Here is a 14396-nt window from a genome sequence, read left to right as displayed (position 1 = left end):
GTTTGTGTTCTCCAGTGAAGACTCAAATCAAATGCTTTCCCTACAGCAACCTAGGAGGTCTAGAAATAACCTTTATGAAATATTTAGTTAATGTTCAGTTTTTTTTAAATCTTGTTTTCATTTGACGTGGAATAGAACTCAGCAAAGATTACGTTACGTTTGACAATTTTTATTAAATCGATGTTAAGGTGTTGTTAAAAACCACATGAAAATCGTATTACACCTTAATTAAGTGGGTGGAGATTATGGGAATCACTGTGCTTAGTAGGTAACACTGATCTACACTAAGCCGAAATATTCCACACTAGATCAATTCTCTGCGTGGTTTAACTGTAGGTGGTGGAAGCCGAAATAGAGGTGTTATCAGAATGAGAAATGATAGTTTTTCGGTAGCTGTCCAGAAGACAGAGCGGTACCACACAGCTCCTGATAGACACTAGGCTGTCTCTCACACTATTGTCGGGGAAAGTTTCTACTCAGTCTGGCCTTCCATGAGAGACAGAACATCACACACACACATTTATCCTCCACACACACACACACATTATGTTCTGTAAACCTTTCCATTTTAGTCATTTAGCAGATGCTCTTATCCAGAGCGACTTACAGTGAGTGCATCTTAAGATAGCTAGGTGAGACAACCACATATCACAGTCGTGGTAGAGGGGGGTGGCAACAGCCTGAATCCCTCCTTGAAAACAAAACCCCTGTGAGAGACCTAGCATTATCTGATGTGAGCCAATGACTGGGGAGATCTACCTCTCAAATGAGCCAATGACTGGGGAGATCTACCTATCATATGAGCCAATGACTGGGGAGATCTACCTCTCAAATGAGCCAATGACTGGGGAGATCTACCTATCATATGAGCCAATGACTGGGGAGATTTACCCCTCATATGAACCGGCTGCAGGGGCATTGTAACTCTCTGAAGTCCAAAGGGAAAGAAACACACACACACACACGCACACGCACACACACACACACACACACACACACACACACACACACACACACACACACACACACACACATATATATATATCAAAACACACATACAAAGTTAAATAAGGGGAACAGGCGACAGAGAGGGAGAGAGTGAGACCGATCATGAAAGAATGAAGCGGCCACAGAAAGACAGTGAGAGAGAGCGAGAGAGAGGGGTGGAAAGGCACATCTTGGAGGAGTGATTGGCGTTGAGATGTGCGTCACGTCTCCTTGCTCTCCGACGAGAGAGGGAGCGACAGAGAAAGAGAGAAAGAGATGTTGGATCCCTCCCTGCGTAACTTCTGAGTTTTCTATCTGCCCTGCCTGCCTCTCCCACCGGGCTAATTAATATTTGGCCTCGTTAGACTTGCTGTAATTACATCATCCAACCGAGCCTGGATTTGGTTTCGTTCACTTTTAATGAGCCCCAGACAGAATAGGAAGAATACATAGCAGGGCTCCCTTTAACAAAGCCCTGCTATCTACACCACAGCATCAGCTTTGGAGGACTCACGCACATAGTCACACAAAGAGATACAGATAGTTCCAGTCTTCTCTCTTTATTTTACTAGGCAAATCAGTTAAGAACAAATTATTATTTACAATGACAGCCTACGAACAGTGGGTTAACTGCCTTGTTCAGGGGCAGATTGACAGATTCAATCTAGCAACCTTTCGGTTACTGGCCCAATGCTCTAACCACTAGACTACCTGTCGCCCTTTAGCCTGCTAACAATCTATCTACCCCTCTCTCCCTCTCGCTCTCTCCCTCTGTCTCTTTACTTCTCTCTCTACCTCTCCCTACCTCTATCTCTCTCTTCCTCTACCTCTTTCTACCTCTCTCTTTCACTCTCCCTCTATCTCTCTCGCTCTCTCTCTCTACCTCTCTCTCTCTCCCACACATGTACACTACAGTAATGTCTCATGAGAGGTCAGTGAGATGGAAGGTTCACTTCCCTTTAAAGGTGCACTATGCAGAAATCGCAGTGCAATTTCCTGGTTGCAAAAATTTGAATAGTTCACCTAATTTCAGTTTATGTGACTAAGCAAGCAAGTATAGTGTAGATAATCATTGTATCATCTAAGCAGATGTGAAATATGTTTTCCATAACCAAAAACATTGTATTTCCAGCTGTTTGAAGCTGGTGTACAAAACCCAAAGTAAAATATGCAAAAATGAAACTTATAAAAGGGAAGCATAGAAATACTGCACATGGAACAGACATACCGCTTCTTAGACTTGCTTTCAATGAGAATGGCAGATCTATAACACACATTTCTATGTGAATTTGGTCAGGTTCCCAAAATGTTATATACTGCAGCTTTAAAGAACAAATGGTGGGGCAGAAATAACGTTGGTCAAACTGATCCATTGAGAACAGTGGGTATCTGTATGGTGATGTTGATATATACTGAGTGTACACATAGACTGACCGGGTGAATCCAGTTGAAAGCTATGATCTCTTATTGATGTCTCCTGTTAAATCCACTTCAGTCAGTGTAGATGATGGGGAGGAGACAGGTTAAAGAAGGAGTTTTAAGCCTCGAGACAATTGAGACATGGATTGTGTATGTTTGCCATTCATAGGGTGAATGGGCAAGACAAAAGAGATAATTGAAAAGTTACCTCATTAGTTATAATCAAATATTTCATTTCTTCTTGCACATGTATTATACAGTGTCTGAATTCAGATGTTCAGAGGAATGTACACACTTATGCTGGTTGATACTACATATATATTTCCATGTGTCAATAGACTATATTTGAGGCATTTTCTGTGCATCAATACATAGTATATTGTCTGTCTTATGAGGTACATCAAATCCAATATGCTCACTGAGGCAGAATATCAACTAGCTTCAACTCCACTCTCCAAAGGAAAAAAAACACTGCAGCCATATCAAAATCAAAATGAATTAAGGTTTCAGAAATCACATAAAAACTGTGAAAAGGTGTAAACAAATGTTGTTTGGCAGATTAGTGTCACTTTTTCTTACTCCCTCAGTCCTTAATGAGATTGTGGGATTAAATACCGTTGTGGATTTTAAGATAAAATACAATAATATTTCAGTAAATCTGAGAAGACTGACCGTGATGGAGAGAGAGGGAACAAAGGAGACAAGATGGAGAGAAATGAGGGAGATAGAAAAATCAAAGAGGTAAATAGGTTGATTTTTCACACGTTGACTCATCCCAGGATCAAACAGAGGTAAATAGGTTGATATTTCATACGTTGACTCAGCCCAGGATCAAACAGAGGTAAATAGGTTGATATTTCATACGTTGACTCAGCCCAGGATCAAACAGAGGTAAATAGGTTGATATTTCATACGTTGACTCAGCCCAGGATCAGAGGTAAATAGATTGATATTTCATACATTGACTCAGCCCAGGATCAAACAGAGGTAAATAGGTTGATATTTCATACGTTGACTCAGCCCAGGATCAGAGGTAAATAGGTTGATATTTAATACATTGACTCAGCCCAGGATCAAACAGAGGTAAATAGGTTGATATTTCATACGTTGACTCAGCCCAGGATCAAACAGAGGTAAATAGGTTGATATTTCATACATTGACTCAGCCCAGGATCAAACAGAGGTAAATAGGTTGATATTTCATACATCGACTCAGCCCAGGATCAAACAGAGGTAAATAGGTTGATATTTCATACATTGACTCAGCCCAGGATCAAACAGAGGTAAATAGGTTGATATGTCATACGTTGACTCAGCCCAGGATCAAACAGAGGTAAATAGGTTGATATTTCATACGTTGACTCAGCCCAGGATCAAACAGAGGTAAATAGGTTGATATTTCATATGTTGACTCAGCCCAGGATCAAACAGAGGTAAATAGGTTGATTTTTCATACGTTGACTCAGCCCAGGATCAAACAGAGGTAAATAGGTTGATATTTCATACATTGACTCAGCCCAGGATCAAACAGAGGTAAATAGGTTGATATTTCATACATTGACTCAGCCCAGGATCAAACAGAGGTAAATAGGTTGATATTTCATACGTTGACTCAGCCCAGGATCAAGCAGAGTTTGTCAGGGCCTCAAGACTCTCTAATTTGCATCACGCTGAGGTAGAAACACTAGGCTGCCGACCAAGCCAAAACCAGGGAGAATTCATGGACCCCATCCAGAAGTGCCTTGCAGAAAGCATCGTGGAAAGGAGCAATCCGTAATCAATCAGACGGGGTGAACGTAGTTTCATCAATCAACGTCAGAATACATTACCCTCCCTCAGAACGTAGGACGGCATGTGTGGACTGTGTATTCAATTATTCACTGTCTATGTGCAAGGAAACGGTGTGCTTTTCGCTATTGAATGCAAACTAGGTCCAGACAAAGAACTTCTTAACTAAATCAAGGATGTAGTCTTCATGAAATGGATTATTACCCAGTATAGCAGACCATTGCAGAGATGGAGAATGCATTAGGTTAGACAGAGACTAGAAAATTATAATCTCGATTCCATCCACAACGTAGTAGAAGCAATTTCTATGCAACGTACAAACTCTGAACAGTCAGTCGTTCGACTGTTAAAATTTCAAGTGGCTCAGGACGAGCCAACGTGATAGGCAGAATAACTAAGTCCCAGTGTTTGTTCAGGACGAGCCAACGTGATAGGCAGAATAACTAAGTCCCAGTGTTTGTTCAGGACGAGCCAACGTGATAGGCAGATTAACTAAGTCCCAGTGTTTGTTCAGAATAAGCCAACGTGATAGGCAGAATAACTAAGTCCCAGTGTTTACATCATTATCCATCTTTAACGATCTGCTTGCTTATTAGGGAAAATACACACCCCTTTTGAGTTTTGGTTCGGTTTTTAAAAAGGTGAGTATTCCTCTAGTGCTGCGGAGAGGGTGACCCACACAGGCAAGTGACCACAGCAGGCTAGCCTAACTAGTGGAAAAGCTCAGACTCTCTCAACAGGTCAAATCATTTCACAATGGAGTGAGTAAAGTGGATTTTCAATTTTCCAAACGAAGGGCAGTGTTATGGGTTCTCTATGGGTTCTCTATGGGTTCTCTATGGGTTCTTGGCAGTTCTCATTGTGACGATGACCAAAGCATTTGAAGCCTGTTTGAACAAGTCCATTCACACCAGCTAATTCATCATACGGCCAATGGCGTGGCTGTGTGGCCAACCTATGGGTGCGAACTGACCAATCAGAAGCTGCATATGCCGTTACAGGGCACAGTCATGGGAAGGGGAAATATATCAGGTGTTGACAGGACTGTGTCCAGACAAAGAAACACTCAATGAAGAGATGAGCGAGTCAGGTGCAGCTGTACATGTAGACGTCTGTGTTTGAGGGTTGAGAACCCATTATCTTGTCCATCCTGTGGTTAACAGTAACTTCTCCTATCATGGCACCAATGACAAAGCTTATGGCACTCACGCTAAAGCTGCGAATTCTGTGGCCAGTAGAGAGTGGTGGTATCGTTTGCAGAGGTGGTCCTCTCAAAATGCTTTTGCAAACTCGTTTATGATAATTAGGCCCGAAGGCCTGCAACATATTTGAGAAGAATGTGAACAGTAATAAATGACTGTACTTTCGAAGGAAGTCTTGGATTCACATTAGAAGCAGGTGTACAAAGACTCTTGAACAATTCCTTTAACTATATATTCATTCTGTAGACACAATGAGCAGCTCCAGCAGATGCACAGCTGCTTTAGGTTTTTTCACAACACTCTTTCAGTGTCAGACACCTATAACTGGGCCACGCAGTAGCGGAACGCAGTGAGGGACAGTCGGCCTACAGAGAGGCAGGGGGACAGCGAGGCATCGCGTTGGCACCATTTCTGTCAGACAGACAGATGGCGGGGTAAAGCTACACGACCAAAAGTATGTGGACAAACATCTCATTCCAAAATCCTGGGTATTAATATAGAGTTGGTCCCCCCTTTGCTACTACAACAGCCTCCACTCTTCTGGGAAGGCTTTCCACTAGATGTTGGAACATTGCTGCGGGGACTTGCTTCCATTCAGCCACAAGAGCATTAGTGAGGTCGGGCAATGATGTATGGCAATTAGGCCTGGCTTGCAGTCGGCGTTCCAATTCATCCCAAAGGTGTTTGATGGGGTTGAGGTCAGGGCTCTGTGCTGGCCAGTCAAGTTCTTCCACACCGATCTCGACAAACCATTTCTGTATGGACCTCGCTTTGTGCACGAGAGCATTGTCATGCTGAAACAGGAAAGGGCCTTCCCCAAACTGTTGCCACAAAGCTGGAAGCACAGAATGGTCTATAATGTAATTGTATACTGAAGCATTAAGAATTCCCTTCACTGGAACTACGGGGCCTAGCCGTAACCATGAAAAACAGCCCCAGACCATTATTCCTCCTCCACCAAACTTTACATTTGGCAATATGCGTTTGGGCAGGTAGCGTTCCCCTGGCATCCGCCAAACCCAGATTTGTCCATCGGACTGCCAAGTGGTGAAGCGTGATTCATTACACCAGAGAAAGCGTTTCCACTGCCCCAGAGTCCAATGGCGGCGAGCTTTGCACCACTCCAGCCAACGGTTGTCATTGTGCTTGTTTGTAGCTGCTCGGCCAAACCCATTTCATTTTGGAACTCAGTAGTAACTGTTGCAACCGAGGACAATTTTTACTCAAATTTGGCGAACTGACTTGTTGAAAACGTGGCATCCTATGATGGTGTCACGTTGAAAATCACTGAGCTCTTCAGTAAGGGCATTCTATTGCCGATGTTTGTCTATGGAGATTGCATCGCTGTGTGCTCGATTGTATACACCTGTCAACAACGGGTATGGCTGAAATAGCCGAATCCACTCATTTGAAAGGGTGTCCACATACTTTTGTAAATGAAGTGAATCTGCACCTCCATCTTATCTAAACACTCAGAGAAGAAGCTAACTATCTCTGGAGTCCAGAAGAAGGGAAAGTAGGAAATGTTTGAAAGATAACTCAGAATCTGACAAGTTTACAGAATATGTAAGACAAGTCATTTTATAATCTATAGTGCTATCTTATTTGGGCTAATGGTTCATTCATTTTCTCTGTGAATTTTTCTATTTTCCTCAAATATGCCACCACTTTCTTCAAAGGTGTATCTTAACCTTCAGACACAGAGATACACACATACAAGTAGGCACCTTTATGTTGCCAGGGTAACACGGCGGCCATTTTGGCTGTGCGGTAGGAGTTGTAGGTTGAATTACTGACTAACTTTTCTCTTTCTCAGCATTCATGTTTTTACTCCCTTTCAAGGCCTGTTTTAGTGCGCTGTGTATCGTTGTTGATAATCTTTTGACAGGTTTTGTGTAAAGGTTGCTCTATAACCCTTCTGAAAGTCCCTTGTCCTACTAATTGTGGGGTTGTCAGGAAAAATGTGGCTTGTGGGGGCTTGAGCGCTGGTGTGATATGTTGGCCTGGGGGTGACGAATACACCCCAAAATACCCTCGGTACACATTTCTAGGTTCCTCCCTCCACACGCACTCGCTTTATCCGACCCCTATTCTGTTTAGATACATTCATTCACCTCATCAACTCAAGAAAGGCCCAGCGTTAAGACTATGCATGATTCATGTTATGGACATTTCTGTGGCTCACATTATCAATGTCCATAAAGAGAAATGTCATAACCTTTCAAATTGCCCCGTAACATTTTTGCTAATTGTCTCTGGGATTGTGACCCTAACACGATTACGGGATGCGGCAGAGGGTAGCAAATTGTTTTTTGAAGAAGGAATGTAACTTGTTATTTATGTTGTGCTATGTACTGCTAACACTTTCCTATTCTGTTATTGGCACTCCTGTGTTTGACTCAATGACTTTTGTCCTGACTTAACTTCAAAGCAATGTACTGATGTGTAACACCCTAAAATGTTTTATTAACTGTGGGTGTGATTATATTACAAAGGACAAAAAAGCCGTTTGCAATTTGTTTACATTCAATTCCCTTCTAAGACTGAATATGAAGGCATAGAGATCCGGGTAAGACAGAAAGATCTGACAAATTGTTAACTGTGTCAAGTGAATAGGATTTCTTCATGTCCCATGTTTTAGCATATCTAGTGGGAGGATATGGGTGTTGGGACCACATCTGTAGACTGTGTTTCAGGGTAGAAACTAGGGGAATCAGTTTCCCCCAGCTGGTCTTCAGGGTTTGAATACAGATCACCATGCCCCCATGCAGAATGGGATTTGAACCATTCTTCATGAAAACTGAAAAACACAATGAATTCTTCAGATAATTATTTTATTTTTCACACAAAAAAATAAAATAAAATAAAAAAGAAAATGGGGGGAAAGTTGTTTATCACTATCCGAGAACAATCTTACACAGCTTTCTTTTTGTAATTTTTTTTTCATGCAAAAATCATGCGGCCAATTTGTTGATGTAAGTGACCTGAACTCCGTGGTTTGCTATCTTATTTAACCCAAAGAAAAACTGAAAGCTAGCGTAGAAATAGAACAGCATAGACAGGCAGATAGAGAAGGATAACTTGTATCTAGTAGATGTTGATATGTTGTTTAGTCTTTTAAACATGTACTTTAACATATCTGTGTAGTCATGTCCAGTCTAGCGTCAGGGAGATATCAGGAATAGCAGAATATTTATTATTATCTTATACAATGTATTGTACATCTGTTTAGTCAACTTAACTATTTAAATAGAAGACTAGAGACTAACTAAACTAGCTTTAGAACTGACCTCATGTTAGGTTTTAGTGATGTTCTAATAATGGTGTTGGTGTTTTCATTTGAACTGTTGTTGCTTTTCTATTTTGGTCCTGAGGAGGTGCCCTCAGTTTCTCACTAACGCCGTCTTCCCTCCGTTGTCTCTTTCTTGTCCTAGGAGGTGAATTAGTGTTGCCCATTATAACTGTGGACTCCCTAGACCCCCCCTACGCCACCCGCTACCCCGTAATCCCCCCGCCCCCCACCTACCGCCCCTTCCTCGAAACCACCAAAGAATCCCTCCCCTTGCCCAACGGCCGCCCCCCCTGCCCACTGGATCAGGAGGACTGCGAGGAGGCGGGACCCATCGAGGTGTCCGCCTACGGCTCGGGCGAGATGACCGAGTCGGACGATGAGGACTATTACAAAAACTCCCCCCTCGTCACCGATAGGACGGTCCTCCCCCCTCCCCCCAACGAGGGCAGCGTCCAGAACCCCCGCGACCGCCACTTCTCCAACTGGCCCCCCAACTCCCACCACCCCCCCTTGTCGTCCACCCCCACGGCCAACCCTGACCAGCTAGGCCCCAGGCTCAACAAGCCAGGCGGCAGCAGCAGCAACATTCCTGCCGGCAAGATGAACACCCGGGATCAGGTGCTGCTGCCGCCCACCCACCCCTCCTCCGACCCTGACCGCCACCGCCATGCCCCGGGCGTAACCTACCCTCCCAATTTCCCCCATGTGCCCACCCCAGACCCCACATCCCCGGAGAGAGGAGGGCCTCCCGGCGCGGTAGAGGTGATCAGGGAGTCCACCAGCACCACGGGCATGGTGGTGGGCATCGTGGCGGCCGCCGCCCTCTGCATCCTCATCCTGCTCTACGCCATGTACAAGTACCGTAACCGGGACGAGGGCTCCTACCAGGTGGACCAGAGCCGTAACTACATCAGTAACTCGGCCACGCAGAGCAACGGCACCCTGGTAAAGGAGAAGCAGCCAGGCACAGCCAAGACAACCATCAAGAACAAGAAGAACAAAGACAAGGAGTACTACGTCTGAGACCGGCCTAGCCAGAGACAGAGGACAAAAGGAGACACACAGAGAGAGGGAGGGACGGAGAGGAGGAGAGAGGGAAGAGTTGAAGGTATAGGTAGGAGAGAGGCACTAGATGAACTGACAACTGTAGAGTAATGAGTCAAATCTTTGTTGGCAGAGTTTTATTTTGTTTAGTATAGAGGTAACCTTACTGACAAAATGACCTCCTAGCTTTCCTTCTCAACCCATTTAGAGCCTAAAGCAGAGAGATAGAAGATGAGATTGGCAAAGAAACATATTTCATTAGATCTACACATACTCATTTTTAACCACAGTTATTACAAAAAACGTGTGGTATTTTTCTCCATTACAGTAATATTCTTTTCTCACATGGCCGTATAACCTTGTTTTTTTTTTTAAACACAGAGAGAGAAAGTCTTGGCTACAACAAATGGCTGCCAAACCTCGCTCAATGCAACGTAATTTTGTGCCAATCACCAGACCCAGAGCTCATGCTACAATGGAGCCAGCTAATCCAGCAGCGTTTGAAAGGGTATTGTATTGTATATAGCCTACAATCAGAGTTAAGCATGGGGCTACAGAGAGACACAGAGAAGGAAGACCCACCATCAGTGTTAGAGCAGAGGCCTATTGTTTGGTATCAGATGCTATGTAGCGGGTCTAAACAGTCAACAATCGTAAATATCTAAATAGATGGGTTTGTATTGGAAGTTGAAACCCCACTGCTAGCCAAGTATGATAACACAAAATGACTGCCAATATACAGAAACTAGGTGTCAAGTCTGCCTTCTTCCCTCCTCCAAGTATTGAAACATCACCTCGCTCCTCTCGTAAAGTCTCTCTCGTTCTCTCCCCCTCCCCTTCTCTTTCACTCGTGCGCTCTCTTTCTCTCCATGTCTGTGGTTCCCGAGGAGCTGATGCGACATTATTCTGCTGTGTTTCAAGCATGTAGTATTAATTTACAAAAAAGAGATGACTATTTCTGTGGAGGAAAAAAAATGATGATGCTGATTGATAACGTTTAACTAGCGTGTGAGAACAACAAAAGCTCCAACCAACCAACGGATGCTACTTATTACGTTTTAGCTGCAAAACCAACTTCTGAGGCCAAAACCCTGGGTCGTCTTTCAGTTTTCCAACAGATAGGCTATCTGTCATGTGTTTTCTTCTGGGCTCCACACAGCATTTCCCCCTACTGAGCCCACTAATGCAGAGGAACCAGCTCACGTCGTTACTATCAAACACAGACCAGAAACCAACCTCCAGCAGACAAACTGACTTTGTTCTAAATAAATATATATATGTATAGAAGTTTCAGAGAAAAAAAAAACTATGGACCTAACTGAGAGCATAAGAGGAGAAATTCACCCGAATGCGTGTGTATCAGTGGACTGGGTGATAAATAACAAATTTGATGGACTATTGATACTTTGACGTGAGACCGATTTCCCCCCCCTACCCCCACACACCCACCAATCATACATACTATGACCAACTTTCAACGACAGTGGGAAACGCAGGTTTCTTTCCCTCAAAAAATGCGAGACATTTGATGGAAATTGTGAATTAATTTGCTGGAGTCCCACTTTCGCCCCCTAGTGTTGGGGGGAAAGTGTACGTTACCTTGGATCTGCGTTCTTGCCTCTCATTGGTCAAGACTGATGACAGCCAATGAGGGCAAGTCTAGTGAAAAACATTCAATGAAAAAAATAATTGCAGAACAAGGCAAACAGCAGTTCCCTTGCAGATGGACAAGAACTCTAGTATTCCAATTTTCTCAACTATTAAAAAAGGAAACTGTACCATGAAAAGAAAAGAAAAACCTCCAAAAAAAGTTTGTGCAATGTCTAAATATTTGAATCTCTCATCCCATTACTAAGAAAATATGTGTTTTCCCTTCCTGTTTAGAGAAAAAAGTATGTCAAAGATAATTGATTCTGGGAAATTGGAAATTGATATATAATTGGTAATTGAGCAAATGTGATTTGGGTTACAAACATAAAACCGTGTTTTCTCCTTGTCAGTACGGAGAAAAGATACTTTCCTCTCCATGCCTCTCCGTTCTTTTCCTAAATCAATCCCCCCCATCCTTCATCCCCCTTTACTCACAATGGCAGATTGTATGTAACCATTCATTAACTGAAGACCGAACAGGGTCTTATCTATTTTCTATTGTTTTATATCTATCTCTGTAACTGCTAGAGTCAAAACGGCTGCCAAGTCTGGAGACTGGCTCCATCCCATCCTTCTTCCTCATCCAGTTTGTCCGGTTTATGTTCCTCTCCGTCCTCCTCCTCCCAGTATCTACCTGTTCTTTCTAAATGTTATTGTAAAGTGTTCCAGTGAGATGACTCTAAATATGTGTACATTAACAGAGGGGAATACACTTGGTTATATACTTCTTATATCTCTTGTTGCGTGGTCTGTTGGTCTCGATCAGTCACACATATTCCAGATGTTGTTTTTCACATCGAGGAGTGTTAACACAACACTTATTTCAACACTTCTACTTTATCACATACTTAACACTAAGTAGATACTACTTTAACACGTACTTAACACTAAGTATATCCTACTTTAACACGTACTTAACACTAAGTCACTTCTACTTTAACACATACTTAACACTAAGTATATCCTACTTTAACACGTACTTAACACTAAGTCACTTCTACTTTAACACATACTTAACACTAAGTAGATACTACTTTAACACGTACTTAACACTAAGTAGGTACTACTTTTACACGTACTTAACACTAAGTATATCCTACTTTTACACGTACTTAACACTAAGTAGATACTACTTTTACACGTACTTAACACTAAGTATATCCTACTTTTACACGAACTTAACACTAAGTCACTTCTACTTTAACACGTACTTAACACTAAGTATATCCTACTTTTACACAAACTTAACACTAAGTATATCCTACTTTTACACGTACTTAACACTAAGTCACCTCTACTTTAACACGTACTTAACACTAAGTATATCCTACTTTTACACGTACTTAACACTAAGTATATCCTACTTTTACACGTACTTAACACTAAGTCACCTCTACTTGAACACATACTTAACACTAAGTAGATACTACTTTTACACGTACTTAACACTAAGTAGATACTACTTTTACACGTACTTAACACTAAGTATATCCTACTTTTACACGTACTTAACACTAAGTATATCCTACTTTTACACATACTTAACACTAAGTATATCCTACTTTTACACGAACTTAACACTAAGTCACTTCTACTTTAACACGTACTTAACACTAAGTATATCCTACTTTTACACGTACTTAACACTAAGTATATCCTACTTTTACACGTACTTAACACTAAGTCACCTCTACTTTAACACGTACTTAACACTAAGTATATCCTACTTTTACACGTACTTAACACTAAGTATATCCTACTTTTACACGTACTTAACACTAAGTATATCCTACTTTTACACATACTTAACACTAAGTATATCCTACTTTTACACGAACTTAACACTAAGTCACTTCTACTTTAACACGTACTTAACACTAAGTATATCCTACTTTTACACGTACTTAACACTAAGTATATCCTACTTTTACACGTACTTAACACTAAGTCACCTCTACTTTAACACGTACTTAACACTAAGTATATCCTACTTTTACACGTACTTAACACTAAGTACCTCCTACTTTAACACGTACTTAACACTAAGTATATACTACTTTAACACATACTTAACACTAAGTCACTTCTACTTTAACACGTACTTAACACAAGGTATCTTCTACTTGAACACATACTTAACACTAAGTCACTTCTACTTTAACACGTACTTAACACAAGGTATCTTCTTAACACTAAGCATCTCCTACTTTAACACGTACTTAACACTAAGTATCTCCTACTTTACCACATAATTAACACTAAGTCACTTCTACTTTAACACATATTTAACACAAAGAACTCCTACTTTAACACGTACTTAACACTAAGTATATCCTACTTCCACTTCCAGAAGGGGAAGTTGAAGCTGGCGCTTTATAGGGACTAATGAGGCTGGATATTTAAGGTATAATTCCAGCATAATGTTAGTCCAGTACACCTGTCAGGAGTCGTTAATACACATGCACAGACATCACAACAGACATCACAACATAACAATCCTGTCTGCCTTCCAGGGTTGACTAGGTGACGAGTGGAAGAGGAGATAAGAGTGCTGCATTGTTTCCTTACCTACACACATAGGTCATACTGTATTTACCAGCTGAAATACTGTACACTCACCGGACAGTTTATTAGGTACCCCATTCAGGAAAATGGATTGTTCCTACAGACAGTGAGTCACGTGGCCTTGGATTGCTATATAAAGCAGGCGGACAAGCATTCTGTTACTAAGCGAGTTTTGGGCTTGGTATGATCGTCTGTGCCAGGCACGCCGGATCCCGTATCGGGGCTTTTGATGCAGAACAGTGGACGAAAATAGCTTGTTTATGAGAGTGGGTTTAAAAAATGTTTAACTAGGCAAGTCAGTTACCAGGGCAAGTGGGTTAACTACCTTGTTCAGGGGCAGAACAACAGATTGTTACCTTGCACGCACATAATGGAGCACAGGGATTCGATCCAGCAACCTTTTGGTTACTGGCCCAACGCTCTAACAACTAGGCTACCTGCTGCTTCAG

General features: G+C 42.1%; 1 protein-coding gene across 5 annotated transcripts in view; it reads left to right on the top strand.

The window, feature by feature from the left end:
• The window catches only part of LOC110500696 (neurexin-2), a 1070834-nt gene extending 1058721 nt beyond the window's left edge, over positions 1 to 12113 (top strand). For 4 of the 5 annotated variants that reach the window (XM_036958142.1, XM_036958143.1, XM_036958141.1 and 1 more), the window contains one exon: positions 8831 to 12113. In XM_036958142.1, coding sequence (XP_036814037.1) covers positions 8831 to 9711 — 881 coding nt within the window. In that variant the 3' untranslated portion in view covers positions 9712 to 12113. The remainder of the gene's footprint in view (positions 1 to 8830) is intronic. The other variant, XM_036958144.1, reaches the window with a different exon arrangement.
• The last annotated feature ends 2283 nt before the right edge of the window (positions 12114 to 14396 follow it).

The sequence above is a fragment of the Oncorhynchus mykiss genome, chromosome 21 (assembly GCF_013265735.2).
Source record: "Oncorhynchus mykiss isolate Arlee chromosome 21, USDA_OmykA_1.1, whole genome shotgun sequence".
Classification (NCBI taxonomy): Eukaryota; Metazoa; Chordata; class Actinopteri; order Salmoniformes; family Salmonidae; genus Oncorhynchus; species Oncorhynchus mykiss.
This window is presented reverse-complemented; position numbering and strand designations above follow the sequence as displayed.